The 18,835-nt window shown below is 38.7% G+C and overlaps 3 protein-coding genes and 1 long non-coding RNA gene across 5 annotated transcripts; 3 read left to right on the top strand and 1 right to left on the bottom strand.

Moving 5' to 3' along the window:
* The first annotated feature begins 4,043 nt into the window (after positions 1 to 4,043).
* Positions 4,044 to 12,756, top strand: LOC146496493 (CD209 antigen-like protein C). 2 transcript variants are annotated; one of them, XM_085143869.1, is made up of 6 exons: positions 4,044 to 4,426; positions 4,952 to 5,041; positions 6,506 to 6,772; positions 6,849 to 7,015; positions 11,583 to 11,719; positions 11,796 to 12,756. In XM_085143869.1, exons 1-6 carry the CDS (start codon positions 4,288 to 4,290, stop codon positions 11,944 to 11,946), a joined length of 951 nt encoding a protein of 316 aa, XP_084999995.1. In that variant the 5' UTR covers positions 4,044 to 4,287; the 3' UTR covers positions 11,947 to 12,756. The 2 variants fall into 2 exon arrangements, with proteins under 2 accessions (XP_084999995.1, XP_084999996.1); XM_085143870.1 differs by lacking the exon at positions 4,044 to 4,426 and adding an exon at positions 4,462 to 4,744 and having other exon boundaries at positions 11,796 to 12,754.
* Positions 7,519 to 8,832, top strand: LOC146496495 (uncharacterized). The gene is made up of 2 exons (XR_014871251.1): positions 7,519 to 8,039; positions 8,600 to 8,832. It is a non-coding gene; the product is annotated as an uncharacterized LOC146496495 (long non-coding RNA).
* On the bottom strand, positions 9,435 to 11,510 carry LOC146496494 (uncharacterized). Its single transcript, XM_085143896.1, has 3 exons — positions 10,618 to 11,510; positions 9,954 to 10,043; positions 9,435 to 9,781 (listed from the first exon to the last, which is right to left on the bottom strand). Exons 1-3 carry the CDS (start codon positions 10,742 to 10,744, stop codon positions 9,522 to 9,524), a joined length of 477 nt encoding a protein of 158 aa, XP_085000022.1. The 5' UTR covers positions 10,745 to 11,510; the 3' UTR covers positions 9,435 to 9,521.
* Positions 12,757 to 14,451: 1,695 nt separating the features above from the next.
* LOC146496492 (uncharacterized) lies at positions 14,452 to 18,296 on the top strand. The gene is made up of 6 exons (XM_085143865.1): positions 14,452 to 14,661; positions 14,981 to 15,088; positions 15,631 to 15,891; positions 15,985 to 16,145; positions 16,224 to 16,465; positions 17,752 to 18,296. Exons 1-6 carry the CDS (start codon positions 14,565 to 14,567, stop codon positions 17,900 to 17,902), a joined length of 1,020 nt encoding a protein of 339 aa, XP_084999991.1. The 5' UTR covers positions 14,452 to 14,564; the 3' UTR covers positions 17,903 to 18,296.
* The last annotated feature ends 539 nt before the right edge of the window (positions 18,297 to 18,835 follow it).

Below are 18,835 nucleotides of genomic sequence, written 5' to 3'. Positions count from 1 at the left end.
ATACAAACTCCAAAGCACATACAAACCCCAAAACACATAAAAACTCAAAACACGTAGAAAAGACAACAGAAGTGCTCCAGAATGCAAGGCGCAGTGTTGAGCTTTTGTTACCTAGTGGCTACACAAGCCAGCAAGTACCAACGACCGGATTTGGTGTGTGATAGTAACAGGTAAATGAACTTTTTTTTTTTTAAATTATTTGAATATATATGAATGCTTGTGTATAAATACACAAATAATAAACATGCTTTCAGTTGTGTAATTTAAGTGATCTTGGTAGCTCTGTTTTAGAAGTTCAGTTAACGCTAGAAATGTGTTTTGGAGTTTTTACCTGCTTTGGAATTTTTACGTGCTTTTTAGAGTTTGTACGTGTTTTGTCTCTAGGGGCCACCGCATTTATATACAAACATATTGTCACGGTTCACTTGAGGACTCACACGCAGGACTCAGAGGCACAGTTGGTATTTATTACAGTTCCACCAGGTGTATATACAAATAGTGCAGGGGTAGTGCTATATACAAAGCGGTGACAGGGAAAAGGCTCCGGGGAAATCCAGGTAGGGAAAAGACACTTGCTCCTCTTCTGACTCTCTCCTATCGTGACCAGTCTCTCTCCAAACACTCACAAAAAACAGGAATCCACTCGGGGAATGCAGGGTCGGGTCCAGGGAATGCGAGTCACACACAACGATCCAGTGACTCCCTGGCTTAAATGCTGGCTGCACACTGATGAGGCCCAGGTGTTTCCTCTTCAGAGGGGCGTGGGCCGAGGGCGTGAACCCACCATGAGTTCTGCCCTGGTGAGAGAGAGCAAGAGAGAGAGAGCAAGCGAGAGAGAGAATGCTACTAGTCAGCAGCCTGCTGATCCACTGGCGTGACACATATATAAATAAAACCACTTTTTTTTTTTTACATTACTGATTCCTTTTGTGCATAATTTTATATTACTGTTAATAATAAATTAATTAAAGCAACAAAACAACCTGAAGAGCCGGTTCGGAGCCAAAAGAGCCGGCTCTTTTTAGTGAGCCGAGCCGAAAGAGCCGGTTCTCTAAAAAGAGCCGGAAATCCCATCGCTACAGTATAACGTCCTCGTAAGTGGATATCAGGCCCTTGTAGAACAAAATTCTGTATTTTGGTCTAGACAACCCAAAATGTGATGTCCACATATGTGGATGCCAGGTCCTAGGAGGAAGTAACTGTGAAATGCCATAAAGAATGATTTTTCCAATGGACCTGAAAGGTCAAATGCATTGCAACTTAAGAAAACACCACAAATGATTTTGGGAGATATTAATTCAATTCAATTTTATTTATATAGCGCCAAATCATAACAACAGTCGCCTCAAGGCGCTTTATATTGTACAGTAGATTGTACAATAATAGATACAGAGAAAAACCCAACAATCATATGACCCCCTTTGAGCAAGCACTTTGGCGACAGTGGGAAGGAAAAACTCCCTTTTAACAGGAAGAAACCTCCGGCAGAACCAGGCTCAGGTAGGGGCGGGGCCATCTGCTGCAACCGGTTGGGGAAAGGAAAGGAAGACAGGATAAAAGACGTGCTGTGGAAGAGAGAGAGAGGTTAATAACAGGTATTAATCAATGCAGAGAGGTCTATTAACACATAGTGAGTGAGAAAGGTGACTGGAAAGGAAAAACTCCATGCATCATGGGAATCCCCTGCAGCCTACGTCTATTGCAGCATAACTATGGGAGGATTCAGGGTCACCTGGTCCAGCCCTAACTATATGCTTTAGCAAAAAGGAAAGTTTTAAGCCTAATCTTAAAAGTAGAGATAGTGTCTGTCTCCTGAATCCAAACTGGAAGCTGGTTCCACAGCAGAGGGGCCTGAAAACTGAAGGCTCTCCCTCCCATTCTACTTTTAAATACTCTAGGAACAACAAGTAAGCCTGCAGTGTGAGAGCGAAGTGCTCTAATAGGGTGATATGGTACCACAAGGTCATTAAGATAAGATGGGGCCTGATTATTTAAGACCTTGTATGTGAGGAGCAGGATTTTGAATTCCATTCTGGATTTAACAGGAAGCCAATGAAGGGAAGCCAAAACAGGAGAAATATGCTCTCTCTTTCTAGTCCCTGTCAGGACTCTTGCTGTATGCGTGAACTAGTTTTTCAGCGTCACTCTGAGACAGGATATTTCTAATTTTAGAGATATTGCACAAATGAAAGAAAGCAGTCTTACATATTTGTTTAATATGTGCATTGAAGGACATGTCTTGGTCAAAAATGACTCCAAGGTTCCTCACAGTGTTACTGGAGGCCAAGGTAATGCCATCCAGAGTAAGATTCTGGTTAGATACCATATTTCTAAGATTTTCAGGGCCGAGTACAATAACCTCAGTTTTACCTGAATTAAGAAGCAGAAAGTTAGCGGCCATCCAGGTCTTTATGTCTTTAAGACATTCCTGCAGTTTAACATGACAAAATGCCAGAGATTGCACTGAGACGTGCTTAAAAAAGACGAGGAGTCATCGGTGCTGTGAGGGAGAAAAAAGGTACAATGTAATGTGTGTTCTAATCGCATGTTTCACATAATACATTACATGTTTGCTATTAGTTGTTTATCACAGCTGTTTTGTCACTTTGTTGTTTCCCCCAAATCACTACCACTGTGTTTTGTGAGCTTTCTTGCTTTTCATGAGCTTCTACAGGGTTTTTTCTGTGCTTTTGCAGCAGCAAACATTTTTCCTTGAACACAGGCTACTGTTGAAAATATATCTGACAGCATGGCAAGGCTGCAAGCGCCAATATTGGACCAACCGGTAAGTATTTGCACATCCTTTCTAATTACAGGGTTTCCAGGTACGACAATAACAAATTTTAATGAAAAACATCAAATATAATGAATAGATCACACACATATACACATTTAAATTTTTGTTAATAGTTGTTCTGTGAAAAAGAAAATACTGGGCTTCAAGGTTTAGAGTTTCTGAGGAAAGGGCGCCCCCTATGGGTCACATTCAAAAGACCTGTTTCCAAATCTCTCGAAAACATGATGAACATGATTTATGAAGACTAGAAAAATGGACAGTGGGTTATGGCATTAAGGAGTACAGTGAAGGTGTAGTTTGACGATGGAAGTGGACTGAAAGAGGCTGCGATTGTGGCTCATGTGATTCTATTGAAAGATGGTAACTAACTTTATCTTTTCTTACAGTGCAAACTATGTCATCGTACAAATACAACAGAACTGGTTTGGTTGATCTTGTATCATATTTTGAATTTGCTTTCATATATGAACTAGGCTATGAAAAAAAAACTAATAAAGGCTTCATACACTGTAAAAAATGTAATATAAAAGTATGTTACTGTGTATTTTACAGTTTTGTACTATTTTGCTAGAATAAATAAATTTACATAAATAGACTGTGATTTTACATTTCAAATGTAAATTAATGTAAAATCACTGTAAATGTACTAAAACATAATTTTCTTGTTGTTTAAATGTATTTGTCTGTACATATGCATATTTAGATTGTTAAAATACATTTACAAATGTATCATAATTTCACAAATATTTGTCCGTTATTTGAAAGATTGAACTGTTAAATTCAAATGTAACGCTATGGAAAAATATATAAAATGATTCTTATAAACTTTTTTTACATCAAATTATTATTATTATTATTGTCATTTAGGGCGATCGTGGCTCAAGAGTTGGCAGTTCGCCTTGTAATCAGAAGGTTGCCGGTTCGAGCCCCGCCTCGGACACTCTCGGTCGTTGTGTCCTTGGGCAAGACACTTCACCTACCACCTACTGGTGATGGCCAGAGGGGCCGATGGTGCGATATGGCAGCCTCGCCTCTGTCAGTCTGTCCCAGGGCAGCTGTGGCTACAAATTTAGCTTGTCTCCACCAGTGTGTGAATGTGAGAGTGAATGAATAGTGGAATTGTAAAGTGCTTTCGAAAAGCGCTATATGAGTGCAATCCATTATTATTATTATTATTATTATTTAAATCAACTGTTAACTGTATATTTAAGTACATTTAAGTATTATTATTCATATTGCCGCATTCATTGGCCTTGTTTATAGGTAATTTCATTGTTTAATCACATTAAAATGTTCCTAATTTAATGTTTAAAAGCACTTGAAAAAGGCAAAACCCCATGTAAAATTAGGGCAACAAACTGTATTGTCATTACTGAAAATAACCGTATTTTTATGAGAAAGTTATTTTCTGGTATTATTTTGGCGCCCCAGCTGCCGGAATATTTCTGTTTTTTCAGGATTTTTTTTTTACAGTGTAGGACACCGAGGAAATGAGACCATGGGACATGCCCACACGTGTATTTAAGGCAGAAGAAAGCAGAGCAGTGCACAAAACCTGCAGCAGCACAATGGAGACACAGCAGAAGACAGGATCATTTTCCTTCAACAACTATAAAATATTTAGAAACGGTATGGTCTTAAAATTATATGTTGCCTTCTATTATACTTTCTGTTGAATTCATCATTGTTTAGATTTTAATGATTGAAGAATCCTTACTAATAAGAAACAAGGAAAGTAGTTCAGGTTCATCATAATAATCATCAAATATTACATTTAATATATTTAAAAGTGTGAAACTCAAAATGAGCAAAAAAACCTTCTGAGTTACGTCATCTGAATTTCTGGTTTTTCATTTATTTGCTGCACTCTTGAGCTGTCAGCTGCTGTCAACAACAACCTGATTAAAAATGAATTCAGATTGTTTTCTTGCATGCTCAATCATCCAGGTAAGTAAACCTCCAAAAGCTAATTCTGTTCATCTGGACGTAGCGTTTTCAGTGCACTGAAAACGCTACGTCCAGATGAACAGAATCAGCTTTTGGAGAATTCAAATTGTTTTAATTATTTAAAATCTTTCCCCCCAAAAAAGCAATATTATCTGAATTCAGACACATTTTTTCTCATTAAAATGTATGTGTGACCCTCTATTATAGGTGGAGATGGATTTAACCAGTGGGTTATTCTGTGTCTGGGACTCTTGAACACAGTTCTGTTTATATCCGCTGTTGTACTTGGGATTAACTGTGAGTATGAGAGTTTGTGTGACCTTACAATTTCATTTTCCCTTTTCTGTAGAATTTCACAATGCACGTTAGTGATGGGATTTCCGGCTCTTTTTAGAGACCCGGCTCTTTCGGCTCGACTCACTAAAAAGAGCCGGCTCTTTCGGCTCCGAACCGGCTCTTCAGGTTGTTTTGTTGCTTTAATTATTTAATCATTAACAATAATATAAAATTATGCAGAAAAGGAATTACTAATGTAAAAAAAGTGGTTTTATTTATGTTTATATATGGCCCCTAGAGACAAAGCACATACAAACTCTAAAGCATATACAAACTCCAAAACACATTTCTAGTGTTAACTGAACTTCCAAAACAGAGCTACCCAGATCACTTAAATTACACAATTGAAAGCATGTGCGTATTGTTTGTGTATTTATAGAAAAGCACTCATATTTATTCAAATAATTAAAAAAAAAATTCATTTACCTGTTATTACCACACACCAAATCCGGTTGTTGATACTTCCTGGCTTGTGTAGCCACTAGGTAACAAATGCTCAACACTGCGCCCTAGCATCCTGGAGCACTTCTGTTGTCTTTTGTACGTGATTCTGAGTTTGTACGTGCTTCTGAGTTTTTACGTGTTTTGGAGTTTGTACGTGTTTTGGAGTTTGTACTCCTTTGTCTCTAAGGGCCACCATAAATATACTTTATTTATTCACTCCACATAAAATGTAATAAATAAATCATATAATACAAAGAACAACTATTTACATTTTAAACTTTTAACTATTTAAATTTTCAGCTTTTTCCTTTTAAACAAATTTAACGTGAAACAACACAAAACACTGCAAACCACAACACAATTAAATATAAATTAAAATATTAAAACAAAAAGAAGATGCACATTCTGTCATATGGGCCTGTATGATTTCTGAATCCTTTATCATCTGCAACTAAAAATAGTGGATGATTACTATACCTTTCTAATGTGACGTTGTTGTCCCTCGCTCTCTTTCTCTCTGGCTCTGTTCCTGTGCTACTGCGAGTGTAACTAACGCCCCTCCCCCCTCTGCCCAGCGCAACGTACAGGCCGCGTGTGCGGAGTTTAGCGGAAAAAAGGGCGAGAGAGAGGGTGAGAGAAAGAAGAAGAAGAAAAAAGAAAAAAAAAACCTCACGGCTCCCAATAAGGACCCGGCTCGCGTCGTTCACTTCAAGGAGCCGGCTCGCGTCGTTCACTCCAAAGAACCGGCTCTAAGAGCCATTTCGTTCGCGAACGACCCATCACTAATGCACGTCGACCCTGAGTAATCCCATAAGGAGAACTGATGCCTTTTTTTGTTGATTGCAAAATACTTTCATTTCCATTTCAACATGACGATCATTTTTAAACAGTTTTGCTATAATATCCAACATTTAGTTGATTATTACATGCTTTATATAATATAATATAATATAATATAATATAATATGTTTCCCTGTTTAGGTGCAAAAGTCAAAGAGGACTCCTTGCACATTTCCAACCCAGCTGTAACAGAGCTCTTCAATGAGCTTGACTATCTCCGAGGCAACCACAGCGATGTGATTGAAGCTGAAGAGGAGGCCAAGAAGGCGTTAGAGAGCGCGATCAACAACCACAAACAAGTAAAGGTGAAAATTGAGGAGCTGAAGACCGTCAATGATGGTTATCAGAAACAGATGCAAGCACTGCAAATGGAGAAGGAAAACCTGAAGTCCAACATATCAGGTTTAGGTGAGAAAATTTTATTATTTCTGTTTTCTTGAACTGTGTTAACTTGAGAAGATGAGATATCCTTTGTTTCTCTCAGAGGGATCTTGTGGCGGATGCCTCCCTGGTTGGGCTCTTTTCAACTCGTCCTGCTATTTCTTCTCCTACATCGAGTCCTCTACTGTCAAAAAGAACTGGCATCAGAGCAGAGAGGACTGTGGTAGTCGTGGCTCTGACCTGGTTGTGATCGATGACCAGGAAGAGCAGGTGGGTTGAAAATAAGCAAGAGAGGAAAATTGACAAAAAGTAACTAAACAACTCAAGTTAACAGCTTGACAGAAAGTCATTAACATGGATTTGAACTTTGCTAAAATTAAGACTTAAGAACTTTATTATTCCAAACATTCACACCTTATTTTAAGTATATGATGTTTTTATTATTTATTCGCATCCTTGTTGTTACAAGATCATCACACTACAAACAGCCAGCAAGCATGATAGGAAAACCAATAGTTCATTCTGTTACTAACAGCAATCAAACAGGCTAATCATGTTAGAAGTAATATACTGTATTAGCAATGAACACAAAGTAATGCTGACTGGGAAGGTTTAGAAATTTAGGCACAAACTGAGGTAGATTCACCCTACGATACATCAGGAGAAGAACACAGATGTAGAACAAAATGGGTTTTGCTGCTCTACAGAAGGCAGAGTGCCAACAAATGCATTAGAATTCATTACTTATAAAATCCAGCATCATAAAAGGAAAGACTGAGCTTACGGTGTGTTCACACCGAACGCGATGGACGCGAACAAAAACGCCCCAAACGCCCCTAATTTGACGCGTGCACATTCGCGTCTCAACGCGTGTCCAAGAAAAATCCATCGCGCTTCAAAATATGATATTTTGACGCGCGTGAACCGGAAATGTGGGAGGGATGTGGGAGGAAGTTGTGCCAGACCGGTATCTTTGCAAGATGGCAGCTGTCGAGTTAGCGCTTGAAGAGAGAGTCTCCCTTCTCTATGTACTGTGGAGAGCAGAGCAGCGGCGTAAAAGACGCCCTCGCCCTACCTGGGTCCATCAGGTCCTCCAGAGGCATGAGCAGTTTGGTGAGTTTCACCATTTGCTCCAGGAGCTGCGCCTGGATGACGGCCGATTCCAGCGACATCACCGTCTTTCACTCGGCCAGTTTGAGGACCTGCTTCCCCGGGTCGGTCCCAGAATCGCCCGCCTAGACACCAATTACAGGCGCTCAATCCCACCTGCAGAGCGCCTGTCCATCTGCCTGAGGTTAGTAAAAGTATTTAATACGGTAGTCCTTTATTGATACCTGTGCTAATACATGCTAAACCATCCATTTATACACTGCTAACATGGACGTGCTATGCTAACAGTGAATGCTCTCGGTTTTTACTGATAGCAAACTGTGGTACGGAGACGACTGTTTATAATATTTCTAGTGATACTCAGAAGGTCTCATCAAGTCCCGATTTAATTCGATTTATGCTGTTATCAGTGTTTGAATGATAGCATGTCTGTGGTGTCATATCAATGTATGCGCTCGGTGTTTGCTGATATCAAACTGTAGCATTAGGACCACTGAGTTAACCTTTGTAGTGATACTCACTCCTTTTTATTTAGACCTGGTTTAATTCTGGGATAGTTGAATATTTGTATATAATCACCGCAGACTGTTTTAGATTATATCTAATATATATCATGTAATTATCCTTATAATTACAAAAGGTTTTATGTAAGATTTATGTTTTGCAATTTGTAATTTTGGAATTTCAATAATGTATTTTGTAACTGCAGTACACATAATACTCATTTTAAACAATTTTGTCCAGGTTCCTTGCCAGCAAACAACTCCTCCAGAGAGGCTGTCCTGGTGAGGGAGAAATTCATGGCTCACTTCTCGGTGGAGGGAGCTGTGTCTTGGCAACCAAAGGAGTAGCCTGTTTGAAGTCCGAGTGACTTCCCCACAACGGCTCTTTTAAGAGCCACCCACAAACCTCTAAAGAGTGTTCCTGTCTTTTTAAATTTTTCTTAATAAATGGAGCTCTACTCCAAAATAAACTAACCTCTTTTTACTCTCTTAAATAACTTGTCTTCACTATGTTCCTATATACAGTGTGGTGCAAAAGTTTGGGCAACCTTATTAATAGTCATTATTTTCCTGTATGAATCACTGTTACAATGAAAAATGTCACTTACATATATCATATAGGAGACACACACATTGATATACACTAAATATTTACTTCCAGGCTTCATTTCTCTTTTTTTGTGTTGCCAATTTATGCACCTGCTTGATTTAAACAGTTATTGCACACTTTCTGTAAACTGCATTTCACTTCTCAAATATCACTGTGTGTGTCTCCTATATGATATATTTGACTATTTTTATTGTGACAACCAATGATTTGTACAAGAAAATAATTACTTTTCACAATGTTGCCCAAACTTTTGCATCCCACTGTATTATTATGTTTTGTCATTAGTATAATATGAAATAAATTCTACTTGTGTCAAGTCGGGTGCCAATATTTGCTGTGTAGTAGAACAGAGACATTTTGTCATTATAAATGTTTATTTGAAAAAATATAAATTCATTAACAAAAACATTTATCATAAATATATGAAATGTAACTATTTACAGAGAGACAGGAATAAAAAGGACCCAGCTTGGAGTGGAAGAGCCTCAGGGAGAAGGAGGAGAAAAATAAGAACATTGTTTCTGCCCTGGAGAGCTGCTGCCTCATCAGAAAACTACTGATCATTAGGGTCCAATGTTTCCAAATTTAACACAGCTGTGCTGTTTTCAAAAACTAATTTATAAATTTGAAATTTCACGAATTCTCGTGTCTGAGGCGGCATGCTCTCCAGAGCAGGAACAAGGCCGAGGAGGAAATGTTCAGTTGGAGACGGGCGTGGCCTCTTTAGGGACTCCAGGATGGCCAGCTCCACCGCCGATGGACCGTCCTGGGACCCGTCCCTCGCCCGCCTTCGAGCTGTCCTCCTCTGTGGGCCTGTAAAACACAGCACAAAACAACACAAAGTAATGAGAAGGCTGCTACTAGATTTTCATTTTCAAAATTGAAAAAAAAACATGATATAAACAGATTGGTTGTAGATATTTAGTAAAGGTGATCACAAGGGAATTCAAGCAAGTAAAAAGCTGTCAGTGCTTGATGTTCATACCTGTGGGTGCAGCAGCAGGAGCTGAGGGACCAGGGACTGGAGAGCCAGGAGAAGAGACAGCTGAGGACTCTGCTGCATGATTACTTGACTCTATCAAGACAATATTAGATGTTAACAGGTTGAAGACAATAGTCATAGAGAATATTATATTATTATATACTTATTATTATTATTATATACAGTGGTCTCTCATTTATTGCAGCACATGAACAGTAGTCACAGTTCTCACAAGTTGATTCTCAAAGTGAAAACCTTTGTCGATTTTAAAACGTAAAAGTATTATGCCGCGCTTTTTCTCCGTCTGCGGCGCCACTTTTGTGCGCCTTTTTTGCTCCCGGTGCAGGTGTGTATTTCCGAATGAGGCTCATAGTTATGAGTGTTTTTGTGCTGTTTTTTTCTATTGGACGTGATGGTTATCAAAACCAAACATGATAAGTTTGGCAAGCGCAGGAGACACGACATGGAGGAGATTTGTCATTTGGGCTGCAGAATGCAATGCGCATTGTTGAAAGCTGTACGGTGCAATAAAAAAAATCAGCGAAAAGGCGAGGCAGTGACGGATGAACAGCGGGACTACTGTATACTGTTTATTAATAAACAAAATATGTTCCTGTATGACAACACGCATAAATTAACTGCCTACATTAACTCTATGTAAACATACCTTCTGACTGACACTCCCCTGCTGCCTCTTCGGGCTGTCCCTGGTCCTCGGGGGAGAAGTTCTCCACGGTCCGCACCATATTACCGCTAGTCTCCCGCGGGGTGAGGAAGGGGTCCAGAAACCCCATGACCGCGAAGAACTTCCATCTTCTCCCCGATCCTGCTGCAGACCCACTCCTCTTCTCCTTCTCTGCCTTCTTCTCCTTATTATAAGTGTCCCTGAGGCTCTTCCACTTTCTCCTGCAGATGTCCTCTGAATAAACGCATTATCTTGTTAGCGGAAAGGTATTTGTACATCAGTGGGAAAATAGCGGGACAGTAGGCGGGCTTGCTAGCTTTTGCGCGGGTTCATCGGGTCAGTCTGAAAATTAAAAAGAAGAAGGAATGAACTTACCAGGTTGCCCGATCTCCTCACTTATGTGTCTCCAAGCTAGGTCCTTTTTATTCCTGTCTCGGTAAAAGTAGTAGCTAGCATCGTATAGCTCCGGGTGATTAGCCACGGCACTGATTAGCTTTTCCTCCATACTGAATGAAGAATGAAGGGCTTTGGCTGGATCTGCCCCTTTGACCTAGGTCAGAGCCACGTCACCAGGCTCCTGATTGGTTGTCGCGGCGCGATTTGACGCTGGAGTTCAGATTTTTCCAACTCGAGCGGTAGACGCGAAACGCGCGTATGCACAAAATGCAACACAAAAACTCACGCGCGTGGTTTTATTCGCGAGTCAAACGCGCCAGACGCGCTACACTGACGCGCGTTTCACGCGTTTTGGCGTTTTCGCGACGCAAATCTGCTTCCGAATTTTCGCGGGACCCGCAATCGCGCGTCATCGCGCTTTTCCATTGACTTTACATGTAAACCTGACGCTCTATTCGCGTCCATCGCGTTCGGTGTGAACACACCGTTAGACAAAATTGAAGCTTAATAAATGTTTAAACGTACTGATTTTTTTCTTTTTGGTTACACAGAAATTTATCAGTAGCAACATCCAAAATATGAAAACCAGTGATCAGTGGTGGGAGAACGGATTCTGGATCGGTATCACTGACATAGAGACTGAGAACAGATGGGTTTGGATTAATAATGTCACAGAGGTCGAGCAACGGTGAGAGCTGAAACAATATTTTTCTTGTTTGATAATTCATTAAACATATTTTTAAATGAATTATAATTTTTCTCAGGTACTGGATAGATGGCGAACCCAATGACCTCGGAAAAGAGGATTGCGGGGTTGCAGTTTCCTCCATCTTTAATCCCTGGAAGACTCGTTTTGATGGACCTTGCAACAGGCGTAATTTACACTGGATATGTGAAACGCCATTAACCTCCTAGGACCTGGCGTCCACATATGTGGACATCACATTTTGGGTTGTGTAGACCAAAATACTAAATTTTGCTCTACAAGGGCCTGATATTCACTTACGAGGACATTATACTGCCACTGTTTTATCAAAATTTAAAGCGAATGTCCTCAAGTGTGGATCTCATTTTTCTCAGAAACAAAAATCAGGTAAAAATTTCATCAGGTCCCAATCAGCCAAAATAGCAAAGAGAAATCAAAAATGCATGCCATGAAAGAGTTCAGGTCTTAGGAGGTTAAGATAAACTCTACTGCTCAAGCAATTACTTCAGATGATCCTGACTGTACTATAGCAGTTGTTGCTATGTCCTCTAGTCTTGCAGAGTATATTACAGTGCAGGTTTGAACATTAATAAATACATTGAAGACTTGTGTTTGGATTTTTAAAATGAATTTTGACCTGTATTTTTAACTGTATTTTAACACTTGTACTCTGGTTTTTATTGTTCGCAGAAGACGATATATTTTTTTTAATGCTCAAACACGAAACTTCTTGTTTCAGATCATCTGAAAACCAATATTGTATGTTTATTTAGTGAATTTTAATGTAACCAAAACGCCCTTATTGAAGTTTTCTCCTGTTAATTGGTGCAAAACAGACATGACACCCAGTACTGGTGCTTGTTTCTCGTAATCTATGCTAGAAACGTAAAACTGGTGAAGGTTTGATACTGAAAATATAATATATTTGGAACAATGTGAATTGATCAAAATTTGATTTGGTTGCACTTTTAAATTGTTAATTGATTAAATGTGATTAAAATCTATGTGACTAACATCTGTACTTGTGAAGTTGTGAGAGCTCAAAAATACTAGAAAGCAAAGTAACCACCTAAATGTAGCACTGAAAAAAATCAAAGAGTAAAACAATCTCACTCTCATATCTGACATGCAATTTTACTAGGTACACCTGTGTGCCCCAAAAATATCTGGACCAGACTAAATCTGCTTCAAACACGGCCCCCACAGTGTGTTTTAAAATAACTTTTAAACACTTTCAAACGTAAAAATCTACCTATAGATGATTTTGATCATTGTTTTTTTTTTTCTTCAAGTGATGCATTCAGCTCAGTGCTGACAACATAATCTAAGACCAAAACCTTCTTGATTTTGATGCCTGTCAACTCAAATTTTTGCTTTCTTTCTTTTTCTTTAAAAAAAAAATCAGTATCATATTCAGTGTTTGGTACTGCTATTTGCTCTAATGTATTTTGTTTGCTGTCCCACATTATGATATACGGTAAAAGTTTAACCAAAAACTATAGTTGATATTTTGCCTGATATTTTCTCACAAAAACATATCATCTCATATATCAAAAAGCTTTCAGCTTTCAGCATTCACATTAGATTTTCAGTAGAAAATATTAAATAAGTTGGGGGGTTTTTTTTATAAGTGAGCTAACTTGACAGCTTAAATTAAAAGTTTGAGCTTCAATTGGCTCCTTAGTAATTTGTAGCCTAACACATCAGAAACCAGCAATCATGAAAAAAAAAAAAAAAGCAGTACTGCAAATTATTGGTCAGTGTCACAAGTCTTTAACGGGAATTTGCGACATCAATAAAATTGCTGTTAGCTTACCCCACACCAGTTGTTTGGTTTGTTCATGGCGTAACACTTCACAGATTACGCAAAGCTGCTAACTGAAGAGTGAGCTGAGGGTCGTCTAAGATTTAGCATTAATAAATGAAATTGATTATTATTGATGTATAATCAGGCTCTATATGATTTTAAAGACCTTATAGTACCATATCTCCCCACTGCAGCAATTCGCTCTCATGTTACTAGGATATTTAAATGTGTAGAATGGGAGGCAGAGCCTTCAGTTTTCAGGCCACTCTTCTGTGGAACCAGCTCTCAGCTTTGATTCAGGAGGCAGACACCCTCTCTACTTTGAAGATTAGTCTTAAGACTTGTTTTGACAAAGCATATAGCTCAGGCTGGATCAGGTGACTCTAAATCCTCCCTTAGTTATGCTGCTGTAGAAACAGGCTGCTGGGAGCTTCCCATGAAGCACTGAGCTCTCACACCCTTTCCTTCAGCATGTATTTATACACCTCTCTGCATTTAATAATGATTAACAACTCGCTCCACAGTCCTGTCTCCCTCTCCTCACCAGCAGATGGCTGCCCCTCTTGAGCCTGGTTCTGATGGAGGTTTATTCCTGTTAAAAGGGAGTTTTCCCTTCCCACTGTCGCCAAAGCCCTTGCTCACAGGGGCTTGTATGATAGTTGGAGTTTCTCTTATTATTATGCGGTCTATACCTTACAATATAAAGTGCCTTGAAGCTACTTGTGACATTTGATTATATAAATAAAATTCAACTGAACACTGATGAGGGTTCCTTCAGCTGTGATTTCGTCAAATTCTTTGAATTCTCTCAAAGACATCAACAGATGCACATCCCGTGTATCTGGAAAGTAATTGTGGCACCCACACATTAATAACATCTATCACTTCCCTCTTTGTTTTTACAGACAGCAGATTACACTGGATCTGATTGTTGATGACCTCAGCAGTAGGCGTCACGATCTGTGACAGATTGTTGCTTAAATGCACTGACATATGACTGATTTAGTCTGAACAGTGAGAATGGAGGAGACAAATGGTGGTTTTCAGACACTTGTCTGTGAAGACGATTTGCACGAGGAAGAGTATCCTCCTTACCATCAGTCTAACAGGATACAAGGTATAATAATTCAAATTTTTATTCATTGCACTCCCATAGTCAGGTTTCTGATTCTTTTGGCTGAAGTAAGTTTTTACAGAGTTAAGATATAATGACAGGACCTGATGATCTGAGACAACTATGTGTAAGGTTTACATGCTCTAACAGGACGTTTCTCATTGTTAAATTGAACTACCAGTGAACAGTAATATTATAAGTAATATCAGTAATTTTAATATAAGTTCTAAAATGGGCCACATTTTACTCTTTTAATTCTTCATCCAACTTAAGTGTGTTACCTGCCTTTAAGCTGAAAATTCATAATGTTCTGCCTGTTTAGTGTCCATGTTCACTATGAGTCCTGGGAGACGCCACAGACTGGCTGCACTGTGCCTGGCGCTTCTTGCTGCTGTTCTTCTGATACTGAATATTGGCCTGGGGATCCACTGTAAGTCATTATGAGTTATAGTGCACAGAAATGTTTTGATTATCAAATCATTTCTTGCATTTTTCTTTTGCAATTTAGCAAATGGTTATCAACGCTTGCCAATAGGCCCAAAACTAAAAAAATATTAAACTGTAAAGAAAGCAATAAATTTTAAGTTTAACTTGTCAGAGTGGCTCCTTAGTGCAGTGGTTGTAATACAATTGGCTGGCACGCAGACATTTCCTGGATCAGTACCAGCCAGAGAGATGCTTTCCCTATGGGGAAGTGGGATGATCCACGAAGAATAACAACAAAATGTAGGACTGCTGCCAAATCAAACATGAGGAGCTCCCTCGTGATAAGGGTAGCCACTTTGTTCTAAAGGACTTAAAAACAACTCACTATCAAAATGGTTTCTGAGTAATTTGCTGTCAGCCTCTTACTGATTCACATAATGATTAACATTTCTAAATAAAACTGATGATGTACAATGTTGTCAAACCAACTGATTTTTAATATTATTACTAAAGAATAAGAAAAGTAACAGTCTTCAACACTTGCAGACAACAAACTCACAGACACTCACCTCACCCTCGATGATACCGAACGCATCAGCAAAGAGCTCTTTAACCTCCAGGACACTTACAAGACTGCAGTGGAAACCATGAAGGATGCCAGCAAGCAGGTGGACAGTGAGATGAGCCGTCAGACACAAACCAACTGGGAGTTTGAACACCAGACAAAAAGAAGCAATGACTATAAAAGTCAGATGGAAAAAATCACAAAGGAAGTTGAAACCATGAGATCATATTTACCAATGCTTAGTAAGGCCTGTTTTATTATTTTTGTATATAATGGAAAGCACAATGATTTGTTTCATAATTTTCTATAATAGTGGTATTTTCTTTTGGAAACAGGCGATGGCTGCAAACACTGTCCTGCAGGATGGATTTTAATGAACTCTGTATGTTACTACTTCTCCTTGAAATCAAATGAAATCAAAACATGGAAGGAATCCAGAGATTTCTGTCAGCTGCAGGGAGGAGATCTTATAATCATAGACAGCCAAGATGAAGAGGTTTGTTAGTATTTCTGTTCAGCGGTGTTCATGCAGATTTCTAAAAAATATTTTTTCGTTATGTTTTTTTTTTGTTAGAACTCAACAGTCAATTACTTGATAAATCATCAAGCTGCCCCGAGACAAACTCGTGACCTGGTCTGGGAGCCTCTCTTTCCTCATGGACCTTGGATGGCTCACAGAGACCCTGAGTTTTTGGATTGGATAAGAAGAAACCATTATCAAGATACGTCTCATACTCTGCCGTTCTGGATCGGACTGAGAGACGTCCATGAGGAAGGGACTTGGAAATGGTGGGATGGAACATTACTTGCTGAAGGGTAAGAGTTTAGTGTCATTTAAAATGACTGCTTTCATTTCAAACATGAAGAAATATAAACATAAGCAACTCTTGTCTCCAACAACAATAATCTGCTTAATTTACGTGCTAGAAAGCAGTAGGATGAGTTATATACTTATCAAATTGCATTAAAAGGGGTGGATTAAATAATTATCAACTAAGTATCTGTCAGGGTTTCTGGGTCGTTGACCCAGTATTTTCAGTTCACGTTCACCATTTATCTACTGCCTGTTTCACTTCCTGTTTGTTCCCCGTGTCAGCTTGTGTCATTAGTCAGATTATGTTCAGCCCTGTACTCACCTGTTTCCAATCATTGTCATCATTCAACCTGTGTATTTGAGTTCCTCGGTTTCACCAGTTCTCTGTCGTGTCATTGATGTTATGTTGTCGTTTCCGCCTTCGTCAGTCAGCCAGCCATTCAGTCCCTCAGTCAGTCGTCCAGCCAGCCATTTCCTACCTCTGTTCCGTTTGTTCACTCCATCGCAATAAACACCAACCTTCACCTAACTATCCACGAGTCCTGCGTTTGGGTCACTTCCTCGCCTCCACTCAGCAACCCCTGACAGTATCATTTATATGTACAGCATACACATGCATGCACATACATGCATACATACACATACACATCTCTATATACACATACAAATGTAATGCAATATGCAATGCACAAAGCACAACAACAATCTACATTGCTACAGCTAACAGGGTGTAACCTCTACGGTGGCTGAGATAGGCTCTAATCCTCCCTGCAACCCTGAATTGGTTGGAAAGAATACATTGGATTGATACATAAACATTTGTATTTTAAGTTGGTTTTTTTTATGTTTTCACATTGTTTTAATCCCACGCTTAGTCTATACTCAACATACAAAAATGTCTTCTCTCTCTTTGGACACTGCGATACTTTGAACACTACACTAAATAACAATATTTAGTGTAGTGTGTAATGTAAATGCACACATACAAACATATATAGTTCTTTTCAAAGACATAGAAGCAACAAAGCACTGTACAAAAGTTTTGTTAAGTTAACACAATTTATTTTAAGAGAACCATGTTATTTAAAACATAAATAACAAATGTCAGCAGGAATCCTGATTAAACAAATGCACACTGTGAAACGTGTGTAAATCAGCAGTCAGTTGTGTTTGTAGAAAATGGTCACTTAACAGTTACTCCTGAAGGATAAATTACATGAAAAAAGGTGAATAATGACGACAATGACTGAGTGAAGGGAAATGCAGTGTAACTTGTCGTTTGCTTCAGGTACTGGAACGATGGAGAACCAAATGATCAAAACAATGAGGACTGTGCAGCGTTGCGTCCCAAAGAAAACTTCTACAAGAGCTGGAACGATCTTCCATGTGAGACCAAAATAAAATGGATTTGTGAAAAAGCACCAAAATCACTGAGCTAAAATTAATGAAATAATGCATTACAGTCCTACATAAGCACATGTTGCTATCACACAAATCTCTGTAAGCATTTAATAAACTTTTTTAGCAAAGTAGCAAATCTTACAGCTAAGATGAAAAAGGATTATCCAACACATTTATAGAAAGTAAACCGCTGTTTTTTCCTTGTGAGTACACTGTATTTATCTACAGCACTGCTACACTAAAATGTTCATTTATATTATACACAGACTTACAGTGTTTTACATTATTAACACAATGTTATACCATATTGTCTGTTGATGAACACGTTAATAAACACTTACAGCTGGTAACAATTAAATCTACAGCTTTAATATCCTGTTTCTGTTAGCAGCCTGTGTACAAAGGAAAAGATGATAAATACAGATGCAAAGTCACTGATTATACTTCAGTGAGTATTTCTAGCTGTAGAAAATATTTTGAAAGCATGAACTAATGTATGAAATGCTCTTGTCACTAAAATATATGTGAATCTTTGAAAGTTCAAACTAATCTTTATTTAAACTTCTTCATTTCCTTGAATGAAGTCTCCATTTCAATCATTAACTCTCATCACAGGGACGCTTTTTTGCCAAATTTTCAGCACCAGTAGTGGCTCATTTGAATATTCTTTGTAGTTAAGAAGCTAAGCTTTCCATCTCTAGGTAGGTCCATGACCAGTTCAGCACAAGATGTCGTGAGACGTTAAATTGTAAATGAATGGTGATATTGACTAGAACACACCCACAAGCCCCAATTTGGATTTTTAATCAAATAATGTGCACAAAACATTGTGAAATTCTGCTCTCTGGACTTTGAGGTGCACTTTTGTGGCATTTATGATGTCGCCTTTGTTAAGATAAAAAAAAAAAAGCCTGAATATGGTGACGGCTGAAAAATGGGTCACAGGATAGAGGATTAATGTTAACATTTGT

Source organism: Neolamprologus multifasciatus, chromosome 19, assembly GCF_963576455.1.
Source record: "Neolamprologus multifasciatus chromosome 19, fNeoMul1.2, whole genome shotgun sequence".
NCBI classification, from domain to species: domain Eukaryota; kingdom Metazoa; phylum Chordata; class Actinopteri; order Cichliformes; family Cichlidae; genus Neolamprologus; species Neolamprologus multifasciatus.
The sequence above is the reverse complement of the archived record's forward strand: the minus strand, read 5'-3'. Positions and strand labels throughout refer to the sequence as shown.

Excerpts from the sequence above, each read along its gene's own strand:
- LOC146496493 (XM_085143869.1), top strand. The coding sequence starts at position 4,288 with ATGAGACCATGGGACATGCCCACACGTGTATTTAAGGCAGAAGAAAGC. Across the intron at positions 6,773-6,848 it reads GTCCAACATATCAGGTTTAG|AGGGATCTTGTGGCGGATGC; the intron begins GTGAGAAAATTT and ends TGTTTCTCTCAG. Across the intron at positions 7,016-11,582 it reads TCGATGACCAGGAAGAGCAG|AAATTTATCAGTAGCAACAT; the intron begins GTGGGTTGAAAA and ends TTGGTTACACAG.
- LOC146496492 (XM_085143865.1), top strand. The coding sequence starts at position 14,565 with ATGGAGGAGACAAATGGTGGTTTTCAGACACTTGTCTGTGAAGACGAT. Across the intron at positions 15,892-15,984 it reads ATCATATTTACCAATGCTTA|GCGATGGCTGCAAACACTGT; the intron begins GTAAGGCCTGTT and ends TTTTGGAAACAG. Across the intron at positions 16,466-17,751 it reads GGAACATTACTTGCTGAAGG|GTACTGGAACGATGGAGAAC; the intron begins GTAAGAGTTTAG and ends CGTTTGCTTCAG.
- LOC146496494 (XM_085143896.1), bottom strand. The coding sequence starts at position 10,744 with ATGGGGTTTCTGGACCCCTTCCTCACCCCGCGGGAGACTAGCGGTAAT. Across the intron at positions 10,044-10,617 it reads AGGGGAGTGTCAGTCAGAAG|AGTCAAGTAATCATGCAGCA; the intron begins GTATGTTTACAT and ends TTGTCTTGATAG. Across the intron at positions 9,782-9,953 it reads TCCTGCTGCTGCACCCACAG|GCCCACAGAGGAGGACAGCT; the intron begins GTATGAACATCA and ends TGTGTTTTACAG.